This window comes from Salvia splendens, chromosome 9 (genome assembly GCF_004379255.2).
Source record: "Salvia splendens isolate huo1 chromosome 9, SspV2, whole genome shotgun sequence".
Classification (NCBI taxonomy): domain Eukaryota; kingdom Viridiplantae; phylum Streptophyta; class Magnoliopsida; order Lamiales; family Lamiaceae; genus Salvia; species Salvia splendens.
In genome coordinates this window covers 2,752,254-2,779,685 of record NC_056040.1, presented here as the reverse complement: position 1 = coordinate 2,779,685, position 27,432 = coordinate 2,752,254, and the positions used below count along the sequence as shown (strand labels likewise).

The following is a 27,432-nucleotide window of genomic DNA, read 5'->3' as shown; positions in this document are numbered from 1 at the left end:
CAGACTTGGATTGGAACGACAGAATGAATACGCTAAATTAAGAGGCACGATTCATATATATTTTGCTGAAACCTATCTCTAATATTATATTTATTATAAATTATAATTATTGTGAAATTACTAAAATACCCTTAAGTTTTTTAAGAATTAGTGGGGGACCATGGCCCCCCCTGGCCCCACCCTCCCTCCGCCCCTGGTAGACTCTCTATAACAAAGCAACAATTGGATCCAAGTTAAAGGCAAAGGCGTTTGCGAATTTCAATATATGAATTTTAACAAAAATTCATATACTACTATTTCTAGTCCATGCCACTTTGTAATTTGTAAATGTACTTTGTTATCTTATCTCAGTCTTATATGTATATCAAAATAATGTCTGCAAATTTGTTATTACAACGTAATTATATTTAATGGCTGTGGTAACCACTCTAACTTATAGAAAAAACCCATATTGGTTATACAATATTTCCGATAGCATCCATATATATTCTAAATATATATTTTTTTGTAATTATGTGCATTGACCACACACAATATTTTTCTGCATGCCTAGAATAAGACAAAAACATTTAATCCAGCATCGCTTACAGATCAAAGCATGATAAACGAGGTCAATTAATAGGATTTATCAATCTAATAATATAAAGTTTTCAAACAACAAGGAATAGAAATATTAAAAATAAAAGGATTTTCAGTTGCTTAAATTGTTAAATATTACTATATGATATTAAATTGGTTCAAAATTATTTATAGGTGTGGACGGATAAAAAAGATATTGATATTTTAGTATAGTTTTTGCATCATAACTTAATAAATTTATAATTAATCAAGTAAATAATATTAAAAAATTACTCCCTTTAGTAAGAGCTTCAATCCCTTAAGTTTTCATTTAGCCCGCCCATAAATCATAATTATCTACTCCATTCATTCCATCGTTCCATAGTATGAAGTTATTTGCCATTTTGGTACATTCCATGACCATAATAATGGAATCATTTCATATTTTTAGTAAAAGTCAACACATTTCTTTTCACTTACTTTACCCTCTCTTACTTTAATCTCTCTTCATCTTTCTACCTTTTTCATTTATTACTTTAACTCCTTAACACATTTTTTCTTAAATTACATGACGAAAAGAATCATCTCCACTAACGCAGAACGGAGAATATGATTATTGTAGTCTTATGAAGAGGTCGAGACTCATCCACTAAAACTAATGACATTGTCTTAAACTTAAATACTTAAATAAGTACTAGCAATTATTAATACAACTTAAATACTTAAATAAGTACTAGCAATTATTAATACAAATAAAATTTAATCTTATAACCAAACACGACCGAACAATATTATTCAGAGTATCACTTACTTAGCATTCTTTCTCACAAAAACAGTGCCTTTTTTTAACTGATTTTTGTTTTTTTGGAAGAGAGGTGAAGTCCGGCGGCCGAAATTCGCACGTGACTATATTGAGATAGAGACGGGACACGTGGAAGGCAGATGGTAGCTCAGGGGAGCTGTAGACGCGACACGTGTCCACGACGTGTCCAGCAGCCATGCAAAATTATTCACTCCGTTTTCAGACATATAAAACTCAAAACCCCTTCATTTTCTCAACCATTTTCTCTCCCTCTCTTCAAATACACACATATATAGATAATATCGTCGTCTAGCTACTAAAATTTCTAGTTGTAAACAATCTTATTTATTTCCATATATATATGTGTATTTGCTAAATGCTAATGATATTTAAAAATAGGGTGCTAGCCAGCTAGAAAAATGATCTGACCTTTATCCCTTGAGCAAACCAATCCTTTGCAAGCTCAGCCACTACTCTGCAAGTAAACCTTCTCTCTCTCTCTCTCTCAGAAGATACTTATTATTTCCATTGTTTTTTATCAAGGGTTTGGCATATGATACTCATTGTTTATTTGAAGATATGGTTTACTGTTTATCTTTAAATTCATTGTGATTCATGCTTCGTAAATGAGTTATGATTTGCTGTGATCTCCTTTTTCATCTTGAGTATATATATCGGATCTTATGAGTTTCTTTTTCAAGTCTGAATTGAATAAGGTTTTCTTCCTTCTGTTATATAATTTCATGTTAATTAAAAACAAATTCGTGCGGGTTTGACCAAAACGGACAATATCAATTGCGGTTGCAATCGACAATCCGAACAAATTCAATGATAATAGTGTGCAAAATTAGGTTTTACTGTAGACATGGTTATTGGATAGGATTTGATATGGCAAAAAATTTGTTTGCATAATCGTAATTAATTCCGTTGTAATTGAATTAGTTTGAGTTTCACTTATTTTCAGTTAGGGTTTATTAGGCATAGTTAGGATATATAAAGATTCATTGTAATTAAATTTGCTAATTATGATTAAGTAAATAGGTAAGATGTATTGGATTGTGCCCACATAAGCAATATGAACATGGCCTAATTGGGTGTAAAAGGAAAAAAATACTTGATGTTAAAGAAAATAATTTTACCTTTCTCGATTCTTGTATCATGTGGCTATAGTGATAAAAGAAAATGAACAAAATATGTAACTTAATTATAATAGTATAACAGGTTGATTTGAATTTAATTTGATCATCTACCTCTATCATGAAACCTTATGTAACCATAACCAACTCCAAAATAAAAAAATGTGCGCCGAAATTGGACACAGATTTTCATTTGTCCGTTTCTTATTTTCTTGATCTTGATTGGTGGAACAGTGATCCAAGAAGTTCCTTGAAATCTTGGCCAATAATTCCGACATGGTAACAACAGATTCCGAGATAGAAATGGATTCACCGTTGGAATCAGATCAGCAGCAACAGCCTAAGAATCAGTCGTTGGGGCGGCAGTCGTCGATATACTCCCTCACGCTCGACGAGTTCCAACACACTCTCTCTGAGAATGGCAAGAATTTTGGATCCATGAACATGGATGAGTTCCTCAACAGCATATGGACCGCCGAGGAAAATCAAGCACACGGCCAAGGACACGCAACGAATGGTGCTGGCGCCATCCCTGGCCAGCATTTTCAGCTGCAAGAAAGCAATGGGGAGGGAATAGCCAAGCAGCATAGCTTGCCTAGGCAGGGGTCACTCAGCATCCCAGAGCCTCTGTGCAGGAAGACCGTAGACGAGGTGTGGTCAGAGATTCACGGGAGTCAGCACCACGGGAATGGCGGCCACGGCCATATTCTGAATCCCGGGACTACTACTCACAAACAGGCTACTTTTGGAGAGATGACACTCGAAGACTTCTTGATACGGGCCGGGGTTGTGAGGGAACAGAATTTCGCGATGGCGCCACCTCAGCAACAGCAGCCGCCTTTTGGAATGTACCAGAACACTAACCATCCCGCGATGGGGCCGGGATTCGCCCAGAGCCCGGTGATGGCTGTTGGAGTTGCTGCTTCCGGGATCAACTCTGTTTCGGGTTATCATCCACTACAGAGTGGTGTGGGAGATACGACCGGCTATGGAGGGATGAAAAGGGGCGGTGGATATGCCCCACAAGCCCCTCCTCCGGTGGGGAGCTACGGAGGGAGAGTGGGGAACGGAAGCGGAGGGGGGTTTGGGGGGTTGGGAATGGGGTCACCGGTCAGCCCTTTGTCGGATGGAATGGGAGCGAACCAAGTTGATGGAATCGAGGGGATGAGAGGAGGGCGGAAGCGGACGTTAGAAGGCCCGGTGGAGAAGGTTGTGGAGAGGCGGCAACGGAGAATGATCAAGAACAGGGAGTCCGCTGCAAGATCCAGAGCAAGGAAGCAGGTAAACTAAGCCTTATTCCTTATGGTTCTATTCTCCAAAATCGATATCTCCATTAACGAAGCGTATGGCTTCTCCGGCAGGCTTACACGGTCGAGCTCGAGGCCGAACTGAACCAACTCAAAGAAGAGAATCTACACCTCAAGCAAGCTCTGGTAAGCAAACAAAACAGTACTAAAATATACACAGCTGCAAATATATAGATGCTAATCAATTCAAATTCCATCATCCACAACAGGCTGAGTTAGAGGGGAAGAGAAAACAGCAGGTAAATTATTTATTAAATCTCCAATATTTTTTCAATGAAGAGAGAAAAGAAGCTTGATTTGTGATGTGGTTGGTGAATGTTAACAGTACTATGAGGAAGAGGAGGCGGCAAGACAAGCACAAATGCAGTCAAAATCATACAAAGCTAATGAGAAATTAAGAGCAATGAGAAGGTGCTTGAGCTGTTCGTATTGAGAAGGCTAAGTATAGTTATGGAGGGCATCAAAGCAGCTATAGAATTCATATAGTCTTATAGTATGTTTTTTCATGAGTCTTCTAAATATATTTGGTAGGGCAATTAGATGAGGAAAGTTGTTTCTACAGGGATATGTAATCTTATCTTATACCTAAAATCTAAACCAGGTATGATCTCTCTTCTCCATTTTAGAAGGTATGAACAGAGCAAAAGCATCCATATTTTGATATGCAGATCCCCTGTCTATGTTCAGAGCAAACAAAGCATAGCATGTGGTGTTTGTTCTAATTAGGTTTTCTCAAGCTATAAAGGTAGAGCAGATCAACATATTATGTTACATGTATCAGCATCAACGGAGTGTATTACTCTGTTTCTCTGGTTTTCAATTTACTGTATTTACCATTTATCCTCGTGTAATGGATCAAATCAACCTTTTGGGGAGACAAGGAAGGATGAATCAGAATTAGAGGTAGGGAAATTGCAATAATCATAAAGCAATGGCTGAATTGATTGAATCCGCCCAATAACGTAAGAAGAAAAAACCCTCGGTTGCCGAAGAAGCTAGATTTTCAGCTAAGTATTTTCAAGCGAATACAATATCAAAGGCTTTAGTCACTAGTTTGGAGACTTACGAAGGTTTGATCGGTGATCGGACTTCACCGTGATTATCCGAATCCATTTCCGCCAGCATGCGTTCGTTGAAATGCGTGAGAGAACATATCATATGGCATTGCACTCTTGTATCAGAGAGAGAAACACACTCAGGCTTCAGGTTCAGCTCCGATTTCATTTTTTTACCTTTTCAATGCGCATTCGTGTTATATCTGATTATGCTCAATTTCCTGATTGGAATCAGAGACAGAAGGAAGGTTGAAATTGAGATCTAGCTGATAGGTTTTCTGCATATATTGGTTGTGCAATCAGATAAACCAAGTTGGAGTTTGCTATTTTCATCAATGGCTACCTGCACTTCCCAGCTCCCCTTATTTCGAACCTCCTGATGCTCGGAGGCAGGTCGGGGCATTGGCTGTTCTAGGTCGGGTTGGGTTTCCGGGTGTAACTCAAAATTGTGGATGCTTAGAGGTGAAAATGTTACTGAGAGTCTTGAGAGACTGGCCTTCTTTGAACAATTGTACAAACTCAAGGTTATTGGGATTGGATCGAATATGCTGTTAATCGTGTGATAGAGAGTGCGATGGAGGGGGTCGAGTTCTGGATAGTTAACTCTGACATCCAAGCCTTGATGTTGTTTATGATGGTTCAGATGCCCTGTTGTGAAATTCAGAACGAATTCCCGAGATCAAATTCTAGAGGAAGAGCTGTTCAAGCGCAAGAAGGTGTCACAGCTTTAACAGAAAAGGTTGCTACACTAATAATCATTCCAGGTGATAAATTGCTGACAGTAGTTTCTCCATCCACACCAGTAACAGATGCATTCAATCTCGCTGGTGATATTCTTCGACTAGGATTTCGCGGTTTCTCTGACATTATCACAGTATGACTGATCAAGAATGACAATAGGAGTTTATAGCAAGCATATGGTAAGTGAATTATGTTGGTGGTTTGCACGCCTGAATGATTACACGGGCTCTTGCTTGATCGTGATAACGTGTGCGTTGCTTTGTAAATTTTCCGGTTCTGAAGCTTATCAAATCGTTCTTTATGTGAATTACTAATTGCCTTTCCATTCTGCAGCAGAGTTCAAGTAAGCAAACAGTTCATCTACTCGATAGAACTAACTCAGATATTGGTGACCTTCTTCGTAAGTTGCCCCATTTTCACCCTGATCAAGACTTTAAAAGAAAACAGAAGTGAATTTGATTGCTCTGTTGTTTCCCTGTACCTTATTTAGAAACTCCACCCCTTTCCATTTCTTGTGTTCTCTAAAAGATCGAAAATTTGCATCACTTGGGATGATAAAGATGGTCAATGTTGCAATACATATAATACGGTTGAGGTTGATGGATTCGGATTGGTGATGATTCGGGTGAGCGTAACTTTGATAGCCACTGGTTTGTTTATATGCCCACATATATCTACATCTAACGGAGATGATTGACATATATCTGTAGTTATTGAGCATCTGTGGGTTATGAAATGTATGGCAGGCAAATCTGGTTGGACAAGCAGATTCGAATAGGCATCTGTCATCGTCGTTCTAGAAGGCGGCGTGTTGGAGATGCCGGAGTTCTTGAGGAAGAAAGGAAGGTAAAGCTATCCAAGAGTTTAATTGCTTACTCAATTCTTCTCTCATGCATATGTACACGATAGGATTTTGGTTTCTCATTTTTATGTCAAATAAAATGAGAATTTTTATTTTTATTTGTATTGGAGTTTTGTTATAAGGGGTCTCGTTTAAAATTTCTAAGAGCATCCGCATTGGTGCTCTCAGCTCTTGCCGACGTGACATGCTCTGGTTGGCAAGAGCACGGCCATGCCGACGGCAAGAGCACGAGCAGTCGACGTGGCATGCTCTGGCTGGCCGTTGGTTTATCATTTTTTATTTTATCGAAAAAATCTGAAAATTCTAGATTTAATAAAACAAATATTTTCTCATTTCCCAATAAAATATATCCCTTTTTTCACATTTTTAATTTATTTTTTCATTATTTTTACCTCAAAATTCACTCTTTCATCTATAAATACCCTCATTTCAAACATAAAAAATCACACTACACCAAACAACTCTCTCAATCTTAATTTTTAAGATTTTAATTATGTAATTTTTAATTTTTTAGTATTAATTTATAATAGTATTGGGTATATTTAATGCATTTTAATATTGTGGAAATATTTTTAGTAATTAAAGTGTTTAAATTGAATAATAGAATTATGTAACCCTTGAGCATGCTCTTGCGGAAGAGCATGTATGTGGGTATTGTGCTCTTACAAAAGAGAGAGTAAAAAATAAATAAAAGTGGGTCCAAGCGTGGATCTTCTAAGCTTTGCCACAATAGTTTAATAAATTAAAAATGAAAATCTTCGTTTAGATTTTGACTACAACAACAAAATTATGAACATCTCTAAGAAAATCGTGTTGTCTATTACTTAATGAGCATTGGTTTCTTCCTCAATAAAAATTAAAATATGCAAGTAGCGGGATCAAGTGAAATTAATAAACATTTCAAATTCGTGGCCACAAATCGTCTTCTTGCAAAACTTTTTATCTTCCTCGTCTCAAATTATCTAGAGGGTCAACGTGTATGAGTATGTTTTAGTTTTTATTTCTCTGGCAATACATTTTTTTGAAAAAAATCTTAAAATTTGATATAAATAAATGGAGAATCAATCGTGAAAATTCATTGAGTAATGATGAGAAAAGTATTGAAGGCGATGCGTGTGTAATAGAAAATATCTGTGAAGCAGGTTAATTACTACTTGCAAATTGCAGCCAATCAAGTCCCCATCACATTAAATGATTTTGATTTGAGTGGCTGCAACAGTCTTTTGTCCTGATTTTTATTCCTTCCAATATAGGAATATGCATTAAAGCTACATTTATATACCCCCTCTCGAAAAAATAGTTTATTTTGTCATTTTAGAATATTCATAAAAATAGTTCTATTTCTTAAAAATAAAAATTTCTCTATATACTTATTCATTTTTTCTCATCTCTTCAATATTTAACTTACTTTTTCATCCTATCTATCTTATTTTATTTATTTATTTTCTCTTTCTTTCTTATTTTATCAATTTGTTATTGAAACACGTAGCGTTCACAAATAAGACTATTTTTTATGGACGAAGTGATTATTTCATAACAGTATTCCCAAAAATTATACTCAGAATTTTTGATAACTTCTTGGCAAAATTTATTTTAGAATTAGTTCAATTTAAAGAAATTTAACAAAATTGTCCTATTGTTATCATGCATTATGATATTCCAAATTAAACTCAACTGGTATAAATTTTTAAAAATACTACTACACCACTATATATGTTTTTATTATGGCTTCTTGATATTAATCTTAAAACAAATAGGAGTAAGAGTTCCATTATATGCAAATTCATTCTTTATTGCAGAACCACAGAACTAGACCAAATTGGAGTTTTTAGATCTAGCTTTTTATGAATGAGATGCGCAAATGTATAAATTATTTTCACCTTCATCACGAGCTTATTTTACTTTAGCCCACGAAAAATAAGTCATAACATATTAGGAGGATTTAACTTCATTCCAGAATGTATTACTTCATTCCAATAGGATTATTACTTCATTCTAATTACAAATTCTCGATTTTAATTAATTAAAAAATATAATTTTTTACATAAAATTATTAATAAATTGTTGAGAAGAGAATTGAGTCCGAAAAATAGTGTCGTGTACATGCGTTATTCATCAATCAGAAGAAGGAAGAAACAATATAAATGTGGGGAAGAATGTGGTGATGTGTGTTTTTCTGTAAGAAAGATCTGAATTTGGTGGGGCTCTTTGAACCACACACAGCCAGCCTCTATTTTTAACAGAAAAAGAAACCCACACAAATTCGAATGGAAATCTGGAAAAGATACACGTAGACTTGTCGCCTACCACAACACTCTCTGCTGACGTGTACCCAACATTCCCATTCATTTCCCTCAATCAAACCCTAATTTAATCTATATACATACACACATTATACACCTACTCATTCTCAATTCTGTATCGATTTCATAGACAAATTAAGATCTAGAGAGAGAGAGAGAGAGTTAATTAATTGATACCTCGATCGATTTGAACTGGTAATGGAGAGGAATCAGATAATTGCGGCGAAGGTGGGGAACGAAGCTGGATCGGAATCGAAATTAGGGCACGAGAAGCGGAGAGAGATTGCGGCGGACAGCGGGCGGGAGAGGCTGAAGAGGCACCGGGGGGAGGTGGCGGGGAGGGTGCGGGTGCCGGAGACGTGGGGGAAGGAGGATTTCCTCAAGGACTGGGTCGATTCCACGGTGTTCGACGCCGCGGTGAGGAGCGGCGGGATTACGACGGCGAGGGCGGCGTTGATGGAGGAAGGGAGGAGAGCTGCCGCCGCCGCCGGATACAGGATACAGCAGAAGAGCTGTTGATGATGAGTTTCTAGGTTCATATTTTTACTACTATAATTCGTCGCTGAAACTTTTATTATTATTATTATTATTATTATTATTATTATTATTATTATTATTATTATTATTATTATTATTATTACTATTACTATTACTATTATCAATCAATGTATGTGTAATGATATTCCTCACATTTTTATGAGGATTCATATTCAAAGCATACATTTCATTATTAAAAATTTAACAAAAATTTTTTTTAAATATTTTTCTCACTCCCTTTATATTATTCAAGCGAAAAAAAAAATTGCCACAAATTTTATAATCATTTTAAAAGGGAGGGAGAAAAAAATGGAAAGAGTGATATTCTCCAAAAAAAAATGTGTGTTTTTTTTATAAAAAGAAAGGCTGAATCATTTATAAACTGGTGAGCAAAGAGTATAAAAATTAGAATAAATAAAAAAATTCTCCAAAAACAAAGAAATACCCATAAATCAAGCACAATCTAGCAATCACAACTAGAAAAAAAAAAATCCAAGTGGAACACTTGTCAATTTACAATAGACCACCAATAAAAAAGAACAAAAATCTACAACGAAGTCGAAAAGCCACAACTCATCAGATATTAAAAGCAGAGCAATAAGGTTGTCGTCGCATTAACCAGAAGGAAGAGCCACAAAGAAAATATACATGGTATTTTGAATGGAGCAAAAGAAGATTATACTAATGTAGGAGTACTAATATAACTTTGTTGATATTAATGGTAACAACTCAGCAAGAGAAATGAATTAAAGCTCCAACATGAGCATGGCACAAATTTTACTCCCAGATTTAACTAGTTAATAATAACATCTTCAAAAGAATTATAATAGTATTACGTAAAATTAGTAACACGCTCTCAGAAAATTTCAATTGTTGAAAGACCCGCGAGCTTCCACACTTCACACCTCCATGTAGCTAGCTCCGTCTCTGGATTCGTCGTTGGGTAACATTTTCTTCGCGTAAAATGCGTCTACACATTATAATAATGCAGATCACAAGCATTTGATCCATGAGACCTCACTGATCGTTGAAAACCCTAATTACTTCTTTCATACTCTTATGGTACTACATTGGTACTTCTTAGGTAAATGTACACTTATGTTTAATTATGAACTAACTTTGCTCGTAAAATAATTGAGATAATTGCACGTGCTTGGGATAATTGAAATAATTGATGAATCTTCAAAGTACATAGTCGTCAACGGCCGATTCCAAGCAAGGCTTCAAACCCTAACTTAGCTCGAAATTCTCATCATCCTAATAGAAAATATTTTAGATTGTATGAGCAAGATAGGGCTTCATGTGCCACGAGCCACCATGATTGGTGGTGGTGACTAAAGAAAGATTTTGCCGCTCGTAGAATTTTTTTTTTCAAAAAGTCCCTCTCTAATGTTTTATTTTTTAATTTTTACAAATTTCGTTTCGATTGAGAATAACTTAGGAGTGTTGTATGGAAAAATTTAGTCCTTAAGGCCATCTGCAATGCTGTCTCTTATCCGTCCTTTAACCGTCTCTTAAATTACTATTCGTGGGCCCCACTGTACTTTTTACTTCATCTCTTAACTAAGGGACAGAACCTGCAACTCGCTAGACGAGTATTGGCCACCCGCCGTGTGCTTCGTGCGCTTCGAGGTCGAGCCCGAGCTGGACCGGACACCGCCGGCCCATTTTTCCTCGTCTTTGACGACCTCCCAAACATCGACATGTTTGAATTCTTTGGCGGTGTCGTCGAAGTAGACTCGCAAAGCCAACTTCAGAATATCGGCTCCCGTGGCTCCTCTTTGGTAATGAGCCGCTTCACTCTTGTAGATGGCGCATAATTTTTTGACCTCTCTGTCGACTCGGTCAAAGTGAGCGCGGAGCATCTTAAATGTGCGGCGGCGGGACCCCTTCGCCTTAATCTCGTGGTAGGCCTCGGTGACCTTTTCCCAGAAGCACTTCCGGGATTGTTGATTCCCGACGATGGGATCGTACGAGACGCTGATCTAGGCGTTGTACACAGCCAGCGTTTCCTTGGGGATGTACGGATGCCGGCCTAGATCCTCCTCCTCCTCGTCCGCCTCCGCCCTAAAGATTCCACCGCATCGGCCTCCTTCCGGAGTGGGTTCAACCGAATAATCCTCCCGAATCTGGGACAATCCCTGCGAATACCTCGGGGCGGAGGGACGAGCGTATGCATCCACATCAAAATGGGGCGGTTGGTACCCCCGGCGTCGACGAACCCTGGCTGCTCGGCGAGTGGGCGTCACGCATGGCCGGCGAGTGGGCGTCACGCATGGCGCCGGAGCGCGCCACGTCTCGCGGGCGCGTGGCGAGACGGCTCGCATGACGGGTTACGAGCCACCCGGCATGACGGGTTACGAGCCACCCGCGTGACGCGTTGCGGGTGGCCTAATGATTTCCAGTTTAAGATTTTCGTACAATGATAATATCAATGGTGAGACACTGAGACTAAATATTGAGAAAGAATTGTATGATTAAATGAAGGTGTAATATGTTGGTGGTGGACTGTTTTGTGGGTTTTTGGAGCTATTTTGCAACACAAATTATTTGTGGTGATTGCAATGTGTGACATGCTGGATAACAATTATTGTAAACATTTCCAACAGCTTAATTTTATAATAAAATACTAGTCTAACACCAGACCATATGGTACGATATACATAAATCCCTTCGTCATTTTACACGTGTGCGTTCACCCTTATAAAACTCATGAAGATTCAACAATCACCCAAAGAAATTTATTAATCCCTAATTATTATTTGTTCGGCCTATTCATTCCTCATTTTTTCTCTCATTTTTCACCTTTCTTTTCTTAAATGGTAGTAGTACAGTTAAATTTTTAAGTTATCTAATCTTCTATGTGATTGATTTACTTACAACCTTTTAAATTTGGATCGACTCCAAAAGGAGCGAAATATTAGGTAATCTTCAAAATTTCAATAAACTCGTACAGTTTGATTATGCACATACCAGTTTAACTATAATAAATACACACAATTTCAAATTTTTAAAAAACGAGGCCATGAACAGTGATAAGGAAGAAAATTGTTTCATTGAACATTTAGATGCTGATAGATTACTTAAAAACATTGAGTGCACAAACAAAAGAAACCTAAGGCAACTTAACACGTGGAGCAAGATCCCAATCTCATTATTGATTTTCAAGACAAACATCAGCATAAGATGAACATGCAAAACATGTAACATGATTCATTATGTAGGCAGATTGCAATGTTCTTTCAAAAGAAGAAGAGCTAATGAAGTGTACAAAATCATCTAAAATTGCAAACGACTACTCCTATACACGTATACAATGGACATGAATCATAGCAGAACTACGGCTACACTCTTATACGCGTATACAATGGACATGTTGCATAGCAGAACTACGGCTACTCAGGTGCGATAGTGCTGAGATATTCTCAGTTTCTGGTGTTTGTAGTACATATGCATCAAAAATATTGGATGAACTATCAATTAGACCTGGCAATGGATAGCTTTTACCGGAGAGAGTGACGTTTGGTCTTCATTTTCTAGCCGGGGAAAAATGATGGTATAACACAATCAGAATTCAAAAAAAGGAGATAGCTACTTCACCATGAAGGAGCTTTTGCAGCTACAGCCACCCACTGCACTTGGATTTGTAGACACCTGCATGTTGAAATGGTAAGGGTTTATTTGTAGGTAGCAGGAGCAACAAATAAAATCCGCATTCAGTAAAATCAACTTCTACCCTAAGTTAGAGTCACAATTTAAACATGTACACCAGATGGTCAGAAATCTCAGTCACCACGGGGGGCTGTAAGAAGAAAAGACCAAATACAGTTGTATGCTTGGCAAATTTGAGTTTTACATGGTAAACTTTGCAGCTAAGAATATGCAAGTGCCTAAATGGTTCTCAGGTATCCAAATTACTTTCCTAAAACCAATGGTTGCTAAGCTGGTTATTCAGAGCCAGCAAATGCTACCAATACTGATAATTGTAACATAATTCTACTTGCAGTTGTAATCAAAGTTGACTCTTAAACAACAGAGAGAGCATAAATGAAATAACTGGTGTTATAAACAGGTGCCCTTCAAGATGATTAATTCTAGTAAACAGCAGAGATATTTTTTGCTACCAAGAAGCTATATATGAACATGTGATGCAAAAGTCTTTTCTGAAACCTAAAAGAGTGAAGAAAGAAACAAACTTCAGACAGATAATGAATCATAGCATAATATCATTTGAACTTCTATGACCTGGAAAAACGGAACAACACGTCCACACCTGAAATTGGAAACTAGAACTTATGCATCCTTCCAATTTTGTGCTCCAATGTCAGAGTACTTTCTTATTACACAAATCCAGAAGGTGATGCAAACAAGTCCTAAAACCGCATCACTTGCTTACTGGTTGTTAGCTATGTCATGACTCAAGATGTACCATCTCAGAAGTGCAGAACCTCAGAAAATAGTTTACATTAGACACAATTTGTTAGTTGTTCTATTAATGTAGGACTAACTACATGATAAATCCGCAGTTGTTACTTCTCTAACCAAAGGCAAGATCACAGATCTTTACTGGCATAGGATTGATAAAAGCAGTGATCTAATTACTATGAAAATAAGCAGCCAATACAAACGTACCTGAAAAGCCGAGCGTATAAGCTCGTCAACATAATCAACAGTTGCACCTTTCACAAAGTCAAATGATATATTATCAACCACCAATTTAACTCCATCCTGCTCAAAGATCCTAGATCAACAAAGCATCAAGTTAATGACATCAACATTTAGTTTTTATTTCATTTGCCGTAAACTGGGAAGTAACCGGCACAAGAAAAATCTTTAAAAATTTGAAATACAATAACCTGTCATCATTATTGGTCTTATTATCAAGTGAAAAGTTATATTGAAACCCAGAGCAACCACCAGCTTCTATGCTCAAGCGCAACAACTTCTTACTGGGCTCTTCAACTTGTAACTCTTTCATTCTCTGCTTGAAAACATCAATCCATTGACTTATCAAGTGGAACAATCAATAAAACTAACTCATTTTTGGAAAACTTACATCTTAAATGTAGAACCTATAAGTATCATTTCATTTCTAAACCTAAGACTATATAGTTATTACTCTTCAGGCCAATGGTAAAAAAGTAAATGTTTCTCAAATCTAACCACGCCATCTCCAAATGCATATGAGTTTCCCAACACATTCAGTTGATTGAGCACATGAAATAAGCTAGAAAGAAAAAGATAGAACGCCACATTCAATGGCATGCAAAAATTACCTTAATACAGTTGCCAGTCAAATGAACGGCGTCGGTCGAGGGGGGTGAAGATTCTGCTGAAGAAAGCTCTGATTCGCGGAGGGCGGAGGAGTAACTGAGAAGCCGGGAATTCTGACGGATTTGGGCAGAAAAGTAGGGCACAAGGCGGCGCATTACCGAACTGGACGAAGTTGCCATGCTTGCTTCAGCGCTTGCTACTCTACCAATCAGAAATATCAGATTAACTCATAGTAGATGATTTTTTAGAATGTCATTTCATTCGTTTGCATTAACGGAAAACACAACTTGGGGCCAAAAATTTATAGAGAACATAAAGATTTCAAAAATACAGACAACTCACAGATACTATGAATAGGAAGGAGTTCTATACATCCTATTCTATTTTGGATTGATTTTTCCAGAAAGGCCAAACACAGCACTCATGTACAATGAACAGAAACAGAACAAATTCACAACAAGAAATCGATGGAAAGATATGGAGAATATGACTTGAAAGCAGAATTACAGAATTACTAATCACGCCAATTACAACCAGCAGAACAGGGCAAACCATTTGCAATAGAATTTTGCAAAAACAGGAAACCCGTGACAACAGATGAGCTAATTGAGATACACACAACAATTTGGTGGCGAGTTCATAACTTACCTAATTGCTAATGGTGCCGCCGGTGACAACTTTTTGTGTGGTGAAATTCGGTTGAATCGGTTAGAACTGGCAGAAATTGATTACTAGAAGTAGGTCTACGTCTTCACCATACAGATCTCCAGCTTCAATCGTGCAATTAACAGCTACCTGCAAATTAACACTCGAAGTTAGATATGAACAAAATTTATCTGCCTCTTTGACTCTTTCAATGAACCAACAAATATTGGGGGAAAGGGAAAAATCACACATACGGTAGTCGATTACAGCATCCAATCCATCGATTGTCGCCTGATTGTGGAGGAATCCTGATACGATCTTCCACAAAAATGATTGAAAATGGGAGAATGAAATGGATGGTAGGGTATAGCCTATAGGGAGGAAGAAGAAATGAATGATTATATTTTGTGCTATAATTAATTACAACTATATTGGTAATTCTATATTTCGTGCATTACTATTTATTCATATTGGAAATTCTAGTTCTAATTGAAGTGTTTGTTAAATTAATAATTTTTTTGTCCACTTTCTTGTGTCGTTACTTTCTTTATTTATCTTACTGGTAATATGCCTATATGCAAGTTCGATGTTGCTTAGTTAATGATCGTTTGATTAGACTTTGCTACATAAAACCCAATAACTTTTTTTTTCCTTCTTTTTGTAATTGGAAATTTTAAAAAAAACAAAAATACTTAGTTTAATATTTCTGGGATGGTTTCAAGAGCTGGAAACCATCCTTTGCCAATATTCACACTAGACTCAACTTTGTCTGTGATTTCTTGATGATTCTTCATCTTAAGAATCAAGCCATCAACTGAAATTTCTCCTCCTTCACTTAGCATTTCCTGCAGCTCCTTCTTGCTGATCACAAGCTTGATCCTCGCAACTCGGCTTCCTTCGTCTCCGCCTTCAAATATTCTGTCTAAGCCGCGAACTGTCTTCTTCTTTGTCTTGATAGGAAAATGCATCTGATTTTGAACATTTGGATGCATGCTTTTTACTTCATCACATGAAGCATGTTGATCAACTTTGATTGGTGAGTTGTGTTCTAGGATTTGATAACCATATTTTTTCATCACATTTTCTTGAAGAACTATGCAGTTCCCCATTGTTTTGAGGAGCCAACAAATTTTTATTTGAAATTTGAATTTAAACTAAGGTTGTAGTAGTAATATTTATATGGGCACAGCCATGGGGATGGCCTTGTATTTTGCAAATATTACAACATTAACCACAATATGTGGCTGTGTCTAATTTAATTTTCAAGTGGATGCACATTCATTTATCCACTTTGATTTATGGTGTGGTAAATTTCATGATGTATTGTTGTATTGCTTTCTTTGTATTTTGTGGAGTACATTTTTGTGGACTAGTGTTGATATGATTATTATTGGGGAAGTAAGTGTAGCTCCAACTTGTATTTGCTACTGACTTTTTCTAGTGGAGCATGCGCAATTAATGAATTTATTTTCAATCTACTCCATATATGTATGGTAATATATGCAAAAATAATAATTTCAACAGTTCTAAAATAATTTGAACGGTGGTCTTGAAAGATACATGACCTATTGATGATTTTGATAAATAATTTCTGGTCATATTCATTATTGAAAATTATATTTCATCTCTTATTCAAATTTGTTCACTTATGTAATAATAAGGTTAGTAGCATCCTACATTATCCAAGTTTTGGTTTTGTAAAAAATCAAATTTTATTACAGAAATCGATTAATTCACAAATATAGTACTATATTTTTTTATTAATATGCAAAATGATAATTCGGCTAAAGTTCGATAATTTATGATCTATTGTAATTTGTACTCATAGAAACAGGAAGAAATACAGCATTTTCAATAAATCGTGGTGTTGTCAGATCAAGAATATTTTAATTACCATTATCTTATCGACCTATATCCATCTAGAATTAATTCTCAATTAAATTAGAGTGCATCATAATTTAAATTACTATTACTGTTACTGTAGTAGGATGAGGAAATAAGTGGAGTTTCACCAAACACCCCTTTTTTATTTAATCTTTTTGGATTTCAGTGTCGAAATGAACTTATCAGTTAATTTATAGTTAGGGCCACTTAGATATGTCCTTAATTTCTGGCTTATGTCTACCATTAACTTAGTAGTTTGGTCAATTTATTCCATTAATGAGACATTAATTGTTGGATTAGAATTACAAATATCACTAGCTCTGCTTTTCTAGTTATGAAAATTAGAATCCGTTTCACCATTCTTCTCTTCCATTTTATTGTATTTGAATTTGATAGATATACTTAGTTTTTTTTAACAACTTAGATCTTAAATTTTAAATCTGAACGTCTAAAATTGCTAAAACTTTGATTTTGTGTGTTGAAGTTTTTGAGGAAAATCTAGCCAAATTTTATGGTTATTAATGGCATCTAATTTAATACTCTTGGGTGGGAGAGCATCTATCCATAATATTGTGTTGTATAGATACATGTTTTAATTAGAGGATAATATAGTTATTAAAGTTACAAAGTTTGGTTAAAATTCTAATCCATCTCCTAACGTTTGAAACAAAATATTGAATTTAAAAAATTCAATTTTTTAAAACTGTCTCAGACTCTCATACATGTACAAAATGCGTTTTCAGTAATGCTTCAAACTACATTGTTTAATTTTTTTTTTAAAAAAAGAAAAAATGAAATGATATGTTTATTTTATGAAATAATAACATCGTTTCAAGCATAATCTAAAGATGTCGTTTTATATATAATGGGCCAATTGAGAAAATTTGCAAACTTCATAATATAATACAGTAATTTTTTAAACGTTATGAAATAATTATAATTTGCCCAAACTTTGTGTTTAAATGATTATTATTTTTAATATATTAAAAAAATAGACATTTACAAAAATTTTAATATTATAACTCAAGTATTTATGAGTTTCATTTAAAGTTTTTAGTGTAGAACACAGGGGCATTTTGGTTGGAAAAATTATGAACTCGTTAAAGTCGAAACAAATGGCGCACTTGTTAGTATTAATGGAGTGAATAATTATTAATTAAATATAAATGCTGAAGAAAGTGAAAGAAATAGGAAAACCAATAAGGATTATTGTTATCATCATCATTATTATCTACGGCCACTATCAAAGTATGCACTTGAGTAAATTATTTTCATTTGCAATAATTGTATATAAGAGGTAAATCACATTTAAAAAACTAAATATGACATACTTGATCTATTAAATATCGATATGATTTGAATTTGAACTATTTAGGATCCAACAAAATCCACTATCCCAATAGATTTTTATTTCTATTATCATTTTGAGGGAACTAAATCAACAAGCTTATTTAAAAATTTTGTTTTACAAATTAAAATTTTAAAAATATAATTTAATAGAGAGTTATGTAAGCAGTCATGTAATCTAGCAAGCATATTAAAATTTTGATTTCAAATTACAGATAAATCATTAAAATAAAATTATTTGAGCATTAATTAAAATTAATACATCAACTAAAACGGTCTTGTGTGGGAAGAAAAATAAAATTATAGGCAAATTGCATCAATGTGGTATCCGAAATAATGCTTTTTTTTTCAACACATTTAGTAAATAATTTAATTATATTATCGATTTGAAACACATGCACACTAAATTAACAACATATTATAAATAAAAAATCACGAAAAATACTGAAAAATATCACTAAAATTAACTGACTTTTAAAATTCATGATTTTTATCTTAAATCTCTAATTTCCAGTTTAGTTCTGATCTTCAGTAATCGATTCAATCTCAACAAGATATTAAATCACAGCTGCGGCAATCGTATCATCGGAGTATCTGCAGATTGAGGTAGTATAATCCCCATGCGCCCTTGTTCATGCTGCAATTTCTGATTCGATCGCTTTTATGAAATACTTTTGCATTTGAATATGTTGTTAGAGACTTCGTATGATGTAATTTGGAATCACTGTTGAAAAATTTGAATACATAACGCAACAGTGCTCGAGAAAATCAGGAGAATCTGTTTTCCTTTTTTATGCAATTTGGAATGATAAATGATCATATCTCATTACAAAATGAAGGCTAGTGACTAATGCCTCTTTATTCTAGATTTCAATTAGTTAACTCTTGCATTGCTTGCTTCTCAATTCCAGCCAAAGCCATTTAAATCAAGCTGCTTGTAGCTTGAAGCAGCATCCTTTTCATAGTTAGTGTTGAGGTCCAATTTTGTTGGGAAGAATGGTAGTTTTGATTCTGAGGAGGACTTCTGCTTATCTTGTTTCACCGTGTTCTCGTCTAAACATTTGCCATCTGCTTCTGCTCCATTGAGCCTTTCCTTTGGATTGCTTCCGTTAACATCCCATTCACCACTTTGAAGGCCAATGCTCATCGATAAACTACCTGGATTCGCTTGTGTAGCAAATGTGTTCTCCACATTGTCATTTGCTGTTGAGAGATACTTACCACAGTCTTTCAGGTTCTCATGCCATCTAAGTCCCATCTTGTGTAGACCGGCATCTTTGTCGCCGATCATCTCCTCCTCTCTAGGTGCTCTGAAATTCATTGGTTTTAAGCCCAAACGGCTATCGTACAGCTCATGGTCCCTTATGGTTCCGTCGCATGAGGTCAAGCAGCTCTCGCCCGAACAATCTTTTGGCTGAGTTGCTTGTGCTTGCTGCTGCAGGCACAAATCTGACAGGTCGTTTATTCTTGAAAATGTGGAGTTCAGGCATTGGTTCGATACTTGGGAGACCAACTCGGATAATTGGACCTTGGCTGCCTCTAGACCAAGTGTTCCCGCGTTCTGTCTTCCAAGGGATTCTTGTGCTTTTTCTAGTACAGATTGCAAGTATTTTCCTTGAGCTTCTATTCGCATCTGCAAACGACGTTGTACCTATGGAAATAGACGAACCATTAGCCCTTGGAATCAACATCAGGATAAAACTTGTGGATTATTTTGAGGTAGAGGCTTATTTTATAACAGATGATATTGTTGGGACAATCACCACAGATGTATGTATATTTATAGTACTCGATCGAGCACCTTTTTCTTTCCTTGTCATCATATATATGTATGCATGATTTATTTTTGTTAGTGAAACTATTTAAAGGGAAATCAGTTATTAGTGAATCGAACTGAATAATTTTGAGTTCTTTACCTCCAGCTGTTCGTGTAGTCTTTGTTGCACTTCAATTTGCATTTGTATTGCTTCACCCAATTGTAAGTTACTGGTATGAGATAGACAATAGTAGTGTCAGATGAAATGTACATACAAAATAACAAGAAATTTGTATACCGAGATTTTCTGGTTCTAACCTTGTTGCTTGGTTTGAAATATTTTGGTTAGACACATGAGGTGCATTTACCTCAGGTACTCTGTCTGCTTTGGCTGCAAATCAGTTCTCAACAAGGTAAGCAAAATAATATAATTATTTGTGTAGATTCAGTCTAGTGCAAAATAATATGATTGCTTACAAGCTTTATTGCTCCCGTTATTAGCTTGCTGGTGGAGGTTCTTACTCAATCTGTATTTCTGCATATGAATTCAGGAGAATGAATGAGTGTCTGCCTCTTACATTTATTGCATGCTTGTAGCAGAAATGAATTATGAAATCAGACATATAGACAAACTAATTCTAGGTTATATCCACCTTTATATGAATACTATGTTTTGTTGATGATTTTGTTAAATATATATGGTAGAAGAAAATTTGCATGATGGAAAGTCCAAGTCTTTAGAAGAAATTAAAATAACTTGGAGGTGTATCTCTGTTGAAACTTGAAATATACCTGAAGGTGACTCTTCAAGTGATATAAGGTCAATCCCGGGATGCCCATAAGTTTCAAAACTGATTTTGGTGTAGCTTCTGCAAGAAAATCACAATTAGCCAAATACTAGTACATGATAATGCAAGATGATATCTAGATTCAGAGTTTGGATACATGCTTACTTTCTGCTCCACCCAATTGATTCACTGCTTCAATGAATCGTTCGTGGAGGTCTATAGTCCATTTCAGTCTTGGCTTAGCATCACTTGATAATACAAGACTAGAATCTCCTGTTCCATTCACACCTTGAAGAAACATGTGTCTTTCGGGTGGAATAGACACCCTTGAGGAAGGATGGACATTCTTTTCTTGGTGGTGACGGCAGTGATACATTGAGGTATCTTTGATATGATAAATCACGAGCATTAGTTTCTCGTGCAGATTGTGGAAGGATTTCATTAATGAGAAGTCACCTTACCTGGAAAGGATGTCCCCATATAATTTTCTCTACGAAAATCTACTTCCACCTTCAAGACTGAGTTATGATCCTTGGTAAAAGGAAGCTTTCAGTACTGCTCTTATCTGTTACTTGATCAATTTATGCATACTTGAAAATGTACCCTTGGATGTCTTATAAGCTTACTTGGTTTGGGGTGGGGAGGGGGGGGGGTGTTCGGAGTGTGATACAAGTGAGGCATAGAATCTTTGACAGGGGTAAAAGAATATCAGATCAGATGCAATCCAATCTTTGTAATGACTTGACTAAAATCTCGTCCTTCCGTTTCAACGTATCTATGGTCCCCAGCTTCTCTTTTCCGATTTCTGACAGCACTGCATATTTAAAATTCCTTACATTATGGCTGTATGAGAAATGTATTATCCTCTGATAGCTACAGACAGATACACCTTCGTTTCACTCGTACTTGTCATCTGCATAGTTTTCGAACCTTATTCCAGGAATGTATGGTGGAATTCTTTTCCATCTGATGCGGATTTGAGGAATCCCACTATCTACGATGTCCTGAAACATTTCTAGTCATTTTTTTTAAATGGAAGATTCTGTTGACAAAAGCACCCAGTCAGCAATTTTGCTACAATCCTTCTGAGGGGGACAAATAATTAACAATACCAGTGACTTGATGCTCCTTGTTAAACTCTTTCAAGTCCAAATTTGGGTAAGAAATTCAATTCTTTCCTCTTGGCCTGTTTCTTCTCTATGTGGTTGTTTTCATAGTCATAGGATATAACATTATGCAAGCATGTGAAGGTTCTAACCTACATCAAACTTAGCTTGCATGTTTAACTTGACATAAATAGTAACTCAGTAATCTGGTGCCCATAGACTTTTTTATATAGAAAACATAAAATGAGTTTGTCTTGAGGATAATAAATAGTATTTGATTGCTACCTCTCTCATCCACTGGATTCACCCACTTAGACAGATTCTTCCTGTTTCCCCTTTTAAAATAAATGGATTTGGGTATATCTTTCTTTCAAAATCATTTCTATTCATTATAGCAAGTGTTCTTATATACTGTATAATTTAGTTCATCAAGTAATAAAAGTGGGAAAATGCTTTTTCTTGGCTTTGTTTGAAGGCCAGGAATAACATAAAGAACACATTCTTTTTTTTGTCTCCTTTAGTAAGTATGGTACTTATTCATCATGGACTTAATTCTAAATTAGATCTTTTAATAAATGGCACAAGGAATTTGGTGCACTTCAGTGGGGCCCTCCAGAAAAGAGAAGGGTCTGTACTTACATTTATACTTGCATTTTCTATAGCCTGGAAACATGACTAGTCATAAACTGCCATTTTGCAACTGTAATTTCAGCCATCAAACTTATACTTGTTGTCTAAGTTTATATGACATTTTTTTGCAATATCACCAAAATTGTTGAACGGTTGAAGTATTTGTAGCATCTCAACAATAAAATAATTGATTTAGTTGAATGCCTATCAGGACTACATAGCTCGTTTCATGGTTACTTGGAGTTCATATGCTAGTAATATTTAACTTTTTTAGAAACATAGGAGGCGGGAAATCTGTTCATGAACTATAGCTAGGTAGATCTGATCATCTGCTTAATCTCTCTGACTGAGAACTGATCACCAACCGATAACAATGCTGCCTGTTTAACAGAAAATGATCTGATCGATGCCAAATAAATAATATTCCTCTCCTGTGTGGATGTTTCAATCAATCTTTTAAGTTTTCATAGGTTAGGTATTTTATGCAGTTTAACGGAATCTGTGAAAACCTTTACAAAAAAGGGGTAAAAGCCGATTCCTCATAGTTTTCAGGCAAGTGGATAGGAATGAATCGAAGATAGGAAACGACACAGATGCTCTTCAAGCACCATCACCCAATGCCTCTTATAAACTTGGTTCTGGCATTAATTATATATGTTGCACACTTATAGAGCATATCTGTTTGTTCATTGACAATTAACTTACTTATTCAGTCAATAATAGCTGCTTCACAGTTTCCATTTTAGTAATTACTTAACTACTACAATATGGTATGGGAATAGAATAATTGCTGGTTTTGTGCTATTAAACTTCGATATTATGGCTTACAGAATAAGTTAGTGTACTAAATCATACAGAAAAACCAGTTGTTAGGAACCACATTCTCTACCTGAATTGGTAAAATTAGAAGTATTCGAGCTGCCATTATCTGATGTTGCCATGAAGAATATTACTGCTATTATCCGTTGCGTTTTTACAGCACCAGAGGCAACTTTCACTTTTACCTTAGTATTCTAAATTAAAGTGATTCTTGCATGCATGTACAATAGTATTATTCTCCTCTTTAAAATTGGGCTGTTCTTTCTTGTACCTCCACTTTCCTTTTTTATGGACTTCAATGTTTCATATAATTTCATTGAGAAGGGACCTTATGAAATCTTAATCATTGACAGGAACGCACACACCGTGCTGATTGGCCGTGGCTACACGTGTTCGTATTGGCTGAAACCAAACCGGAATGATAAAAACGACCACGGGATGCTATTCGGTGCAGGAAAGCGCGAGATTCCAAGGGAATGGAATATCGGAATCTTAACTCAAAGTAAAGGTGACGAGCCAGATTCTCAAGTCAAGAATGTTGCTTATTCTTTCCTGCTCAAGGCCACAAAAAATGGGTTCTTTCTCTCCCTTTCCATTCTTTATTCTTTATGCTTAACAGTTTCAGATTCCTTGCACCAAACATTTATGGCTTGATTATTTACCTGATAAGCAGAGTTTCTTTTTCCCAGAATATTTGGAGTTATATATTTTTTTGGTTAATTCTTTCACATATGCTCATTTTCTCAAAATCTTTTAAAGGAAACAAAATTATTTCACATCCATATATTATGCATCTGTTTAGTGTCAAATTAGTAGTTGTCTAGTAGTGTGAAAAGGACTAAAAATGATTATATCACTATTAATTGATAGCTACTGATTCTATTTCTAGGTTCCTAATATCAGTGGTTTATTATCACCAAAGCATCAGATCTTGCACCTATCTACATAATTTTGCTACTTTTATATGGAAAGTGACTGTAGAGTTTAGAAGCTTAGCACAGAAATAAGCAGGAGTCAGTTTATTTTTTGGAGATAATATTGGTTGGATTTAAACTAAGGTGAATTTAGTGGTTGTGCTGAAAAAAAGTTGGTCGATTGGAGTGTTATTTGAACGAATTAAAGGGCAATAAAAGGTTGGTGATTGAAAGAAGCATTTGTTCGAGTGTCGATGCAAATTGAGGTTTGTTGGGATCAAATATTTGTTGGAAAAAGTTTGAGATTTGTTGTTGGGCTTGTGGTAGAGCATATGCTCATTAATAACTTTGGCTTATTCTAATGAAATATCACGGTTCATGCTTCATTAGTATAATATAAAGGCCCCCGTCTGTATGTCAAATTGCCGGAAAAACCGTCAAGTTTGGTCAATTTGTGATTAATCTCGTAACTTTACAAAATGAACGTTTATATCACAACTTTGACATTTTTTTTTATTATACTATCATATGACATGATACGTGTCTGAATTTATTGACGCGGCATCAGCGTGTACGTGTAAAAGTTAAAGATGTGACTAACTAGGTTTAATTGACTTCGTTATAAGTAGCCGAACGTTTTGTCCACATAGTATTTTCCATCTGCCACATCATAACATCCCCAAAACCAAAATTATGAGACAATTAAAAAATGCCTAAATTGTGATATAATAGACCCATAATTGACCAAATTTGGTGATTTTTCCGACAATTTGCTCTGAATTATAATTAGGGAATTAATAGTCACTAGAATTTTGACTAGAATCATATTATCTTCTTATCATTAGAAATTTATAATTCTAATTAGAGTTGATTAAATCCTAATCAGGGTCATAATCAAGATTGGAGGGGTCTATCCCATGTGTATTAGTGCTTTTAGTTATATAAATTTTATTTGGGCAGATCATAAGAGCCACAAATAGAAAACACTACCAGACATATAATCATACTCAATTTGGGTTTATTGGTTAGAATGTTTCTGTTGTTGGTCATCAACCCACCCCAAGTACTGAAATGGGCCCAACATCATGAGCCCATCCATTAGCCCAACATTACAAATCATTGCTTGGCCCCAAAATAAAAATTCCTTCAGATTCTCTTCTTTTTTTTTTCTTTTTTGTGTCGTTACTTGAAATTTGGCGACATAAAATCAACCAATTATTCAAAATAAATGTTCACGAGAAATTATTGCAATTTTTAGGCATATAGTACTATTTGATTTCATTTTTTATGTGTGTCATAGTTTAATCGGTATTAATTTTTAGGCAATGATGATCACATGTCTGTGTGATGATTTTGGATAGGTGGTGGGGTATTCATTTTTCAACAATTTTGAGGGGTTAATTTTCCCAAAAATATTATTATTTTCTCGTATGGTATATGTGTGTGACATTTGTATTAGTATTGTTAGTTTCTTATTGGCTAATCATTAATTTAATTAAAGCTTAAGCTAGTATAGAGTAGTATCTAATATGTATAAGCATTGTTATCGAATGTGCCAAAGTGTGCTATATTTCTTTATATGGCTAATTATTGGGCACACTTTGGAGGAAGTAGGTTGTCTAGACAAAGTTTTTGTGGTGACTGATCAATTTTCAAAAGGCCAAAAGCAAAAGACACAATATGATCTACAACATTCTTCCATCACTGTGCTTTGTGCTTGTGGTTCCACAATTCTCAATTATGAATCGTCCCATTTTATATGGTTTCTACTATTTTACCCATCTCTATATTATCACAAAGCTATAAAAGTGATTCACCTTTTAACAAGAGCCATTTTATGTGGTGGGCGTATTCAATCAACCAAAGGATCCCCCCCCCCCCTCTCTCTATTAAATTAGCTAGGAAAGAATCCTTATGGATATTTTATAGAGAATTGATTATGACTATTTTAGGAATATTTATTACTTCCTCATTCCCCAAATAATATGCACTTTGGGGACGACACAAATTTTAATGTAAAATTGATAAAGTAAGAGAGAGACAGAGAGAAAAAGTAATTAAAGTATTGTTAGTGGAGAATGGGTCTTATCCCATTAGAGAAAAAAATACTTTCCAAAATTAGAAAGTGTATATTCTTGTGGGACGAACTAAAAAGGAAAGAGTGCATATTCTTGTGGGACGGATGGAGTATTTAATTATTAGGGTTTTTAGCTGTTAGGCCAATTGCCAGATAAGTTTATAAAGTTTGATTGATTTCTGTTCAATCCCGCAACTTTTTAAAAACCGATTACATCATACTACAAAGTATTTTAACATTTTTTTTAATTATCTTTTAGATTTGGATTTGAGGGAGAAATATATATGACGTAGATGCCGAAATATATTAGCCTAATTTTATATTCCATATTTCTCAAACTTGAATCCATAGCTTTTGTGAGTGATATATAAATCTACATAAAAACTATTGATTTCAGCTTCCACATTATACACAAGTTTCCTCAAATTTCAAATTAATGGGACAAGTAAGAAAAATGTAAAAGTTCATATGTAATCGGTATTTTTTTACCAAACTTTATGGTTTTTACATCTATTTATTTTGCAACTATATATTTTGAGTTCTCATTATATATTCTGCAACTATATTTTGATGTTAAAAAAAATAAAAATTAGTGTTTGTTTCCCCCTCCTCTTTCGTGTTCTTCCGATATTCATTATAGAATTAATGGAATTCCACTCTTATGTGTGTTCTTTTTCGATATTTAGTGAATCTTAATCAACGAATTAGACTATATCTAAAAATTTAAAATGAATAATTTGTTTCCATAGGGGTGATTATATTTCCATAGTGGAAGTTGCGGCTTCCCACTTTGGGTCTTTATCTATTATAAATGCAAGATTTGACATTAGTATATTGCTAAGAGTCTTTTATAATAATTGTGACACTTTAATCACCATCATCTAGAATAGG

At 35.3% G+C, this 27,432-nt stretch overlaps 4 protein-coding genes and 1 long non-coding RNA gene across 7 annotated transcripts; 2 read left to right on the top strand and 3 right to left on the bottom strand.

Moving 5' to 3' along the window:
* The first annotated feature begins 2,552 nt into the window (after positions 1–2,552).
* Positions 2,553–4,871, top strand: LOC121746624 (protein ABSCISIC ACID-INSENSITIVE 5-like). The gene is made up of 4 exons (XM_042140527.1): positions 2,553–3,777; positions 3,858–3,929; positions 4,013–4,042; positions 4,129–4,871. Exons 1-4 carry the CDS (start codon positions 2,773–2,775, stop codon positions 4,234–4,236), a joined length of 1,215 nt encoding a protein of 404 aa, XP_041996461.1. The 5' UTR covers positions 2,553–2,772; the 3' UTR covers positions 4,237–4,871.
* Positions 4,872–12,494: 7,623 nt separating this feature from the next.
* Positions 12,495–15,804, bottom strand: LOC121746962 (iron-sulfur assembly protein IscA-like 2, mitochondrial). 2 transcript variants are annotated; one of them, XM_042140930.1, is made up of 6 exons: positions 15,475–15,804; positions 15,224–15,370; positions 14,578–14,776; positions 14,158–14,282; positions 13,934–14,042; positions 12,495–12,955 (listed from the first exon to the last, which is right to left on the bottom strand). In XM_042140930.1, the coding sequence occupies exons 3-6, from the start codon at positions 14,752–14,754 to the stop codon at positions 12,893–12,895; spliced, it is 474 nt and encodes a 157-aa protein (XP_041996864.1). In that variant the 5' UTR covers positions 14,755–14,776; positions 15,224–15,370; positions 15,475–15,804; the 3' UTR covers positions 12,495–12,892. The 2 variants fall into 2 exon arrangements, with proteins under 2 accessions (XP_041996864.1, XP_041996865.1); XM_042140931.1 differs by having other exon boundaries at positions 14,578–14,771.
* Positions 15,805–15,847: 43 nt separating this feature from the next.
* Positions 15,848–16,387, bottom strand: LOC121746963. The gene has a single exon (XM_042140932.1). It carries the CDS (start codon positions 16,327–16,329, stop codon positions 15,913–15,915), a length of 417 nt encoding a protein of 138 aa, XP_041996866.1. The 5' UTR covers positions 16,330–16,387; the 3' UTR covers positions 15,848–15,912.
* Positions 16,388–19,157: 2,770 nt separating this feature from the next.
* LOC121748883 (myb-related protein 2-like) lies at positions 19,158–21,610 on the bottom strand. Of its 2 annotated transcripts, XM_042143440.1 has the most exons (7): positions 21,457–21,610; positions 21,161–21,379; positions 21,000–21,076; positions 20,685–20,742; positions 20,526–20,598; positions 20,368–20,437; positions 19,158–20,102 (listed from the first exon to the last, which is right to left on the bottom strand). In XM_042143440.1, the coding sequence occupies exons 1-7, from the start codon at positions 21,473–21,475 to the stop codon at positions 19,353–19,355; spliced, it is 1,266 nt and encodes a 421-aa protein (XP_041999374.1). In that variant the 5' UTR covers positions 21,476–21,610; the 3' UTR covers positions 19,158–19,352. The 2 variants fall into 2 exon arrangements, with proteins under 2 accessions (XP_041999374.1, XP_041999373.1); XM_042143439.1 differs by having other exon boundaries at positions 21,161–21,600.
* A 46-nt stretch (positions 21,611–21,656) lies between these two features.
* On the top strand, positions 21,657–24,278 carry LOC121748884. Its single transcript, XR_006039539.1, has 2 exons — positions 21,657–22,153; positions 23,904–24,278. It is a non-coding gene; the product is annotated as an uncharacterized LOC121748884 (long non-coding RNA).
* The last annotated feature ends 3,154 nt before the right edge of the window (positions 24,279–27,432 follow it).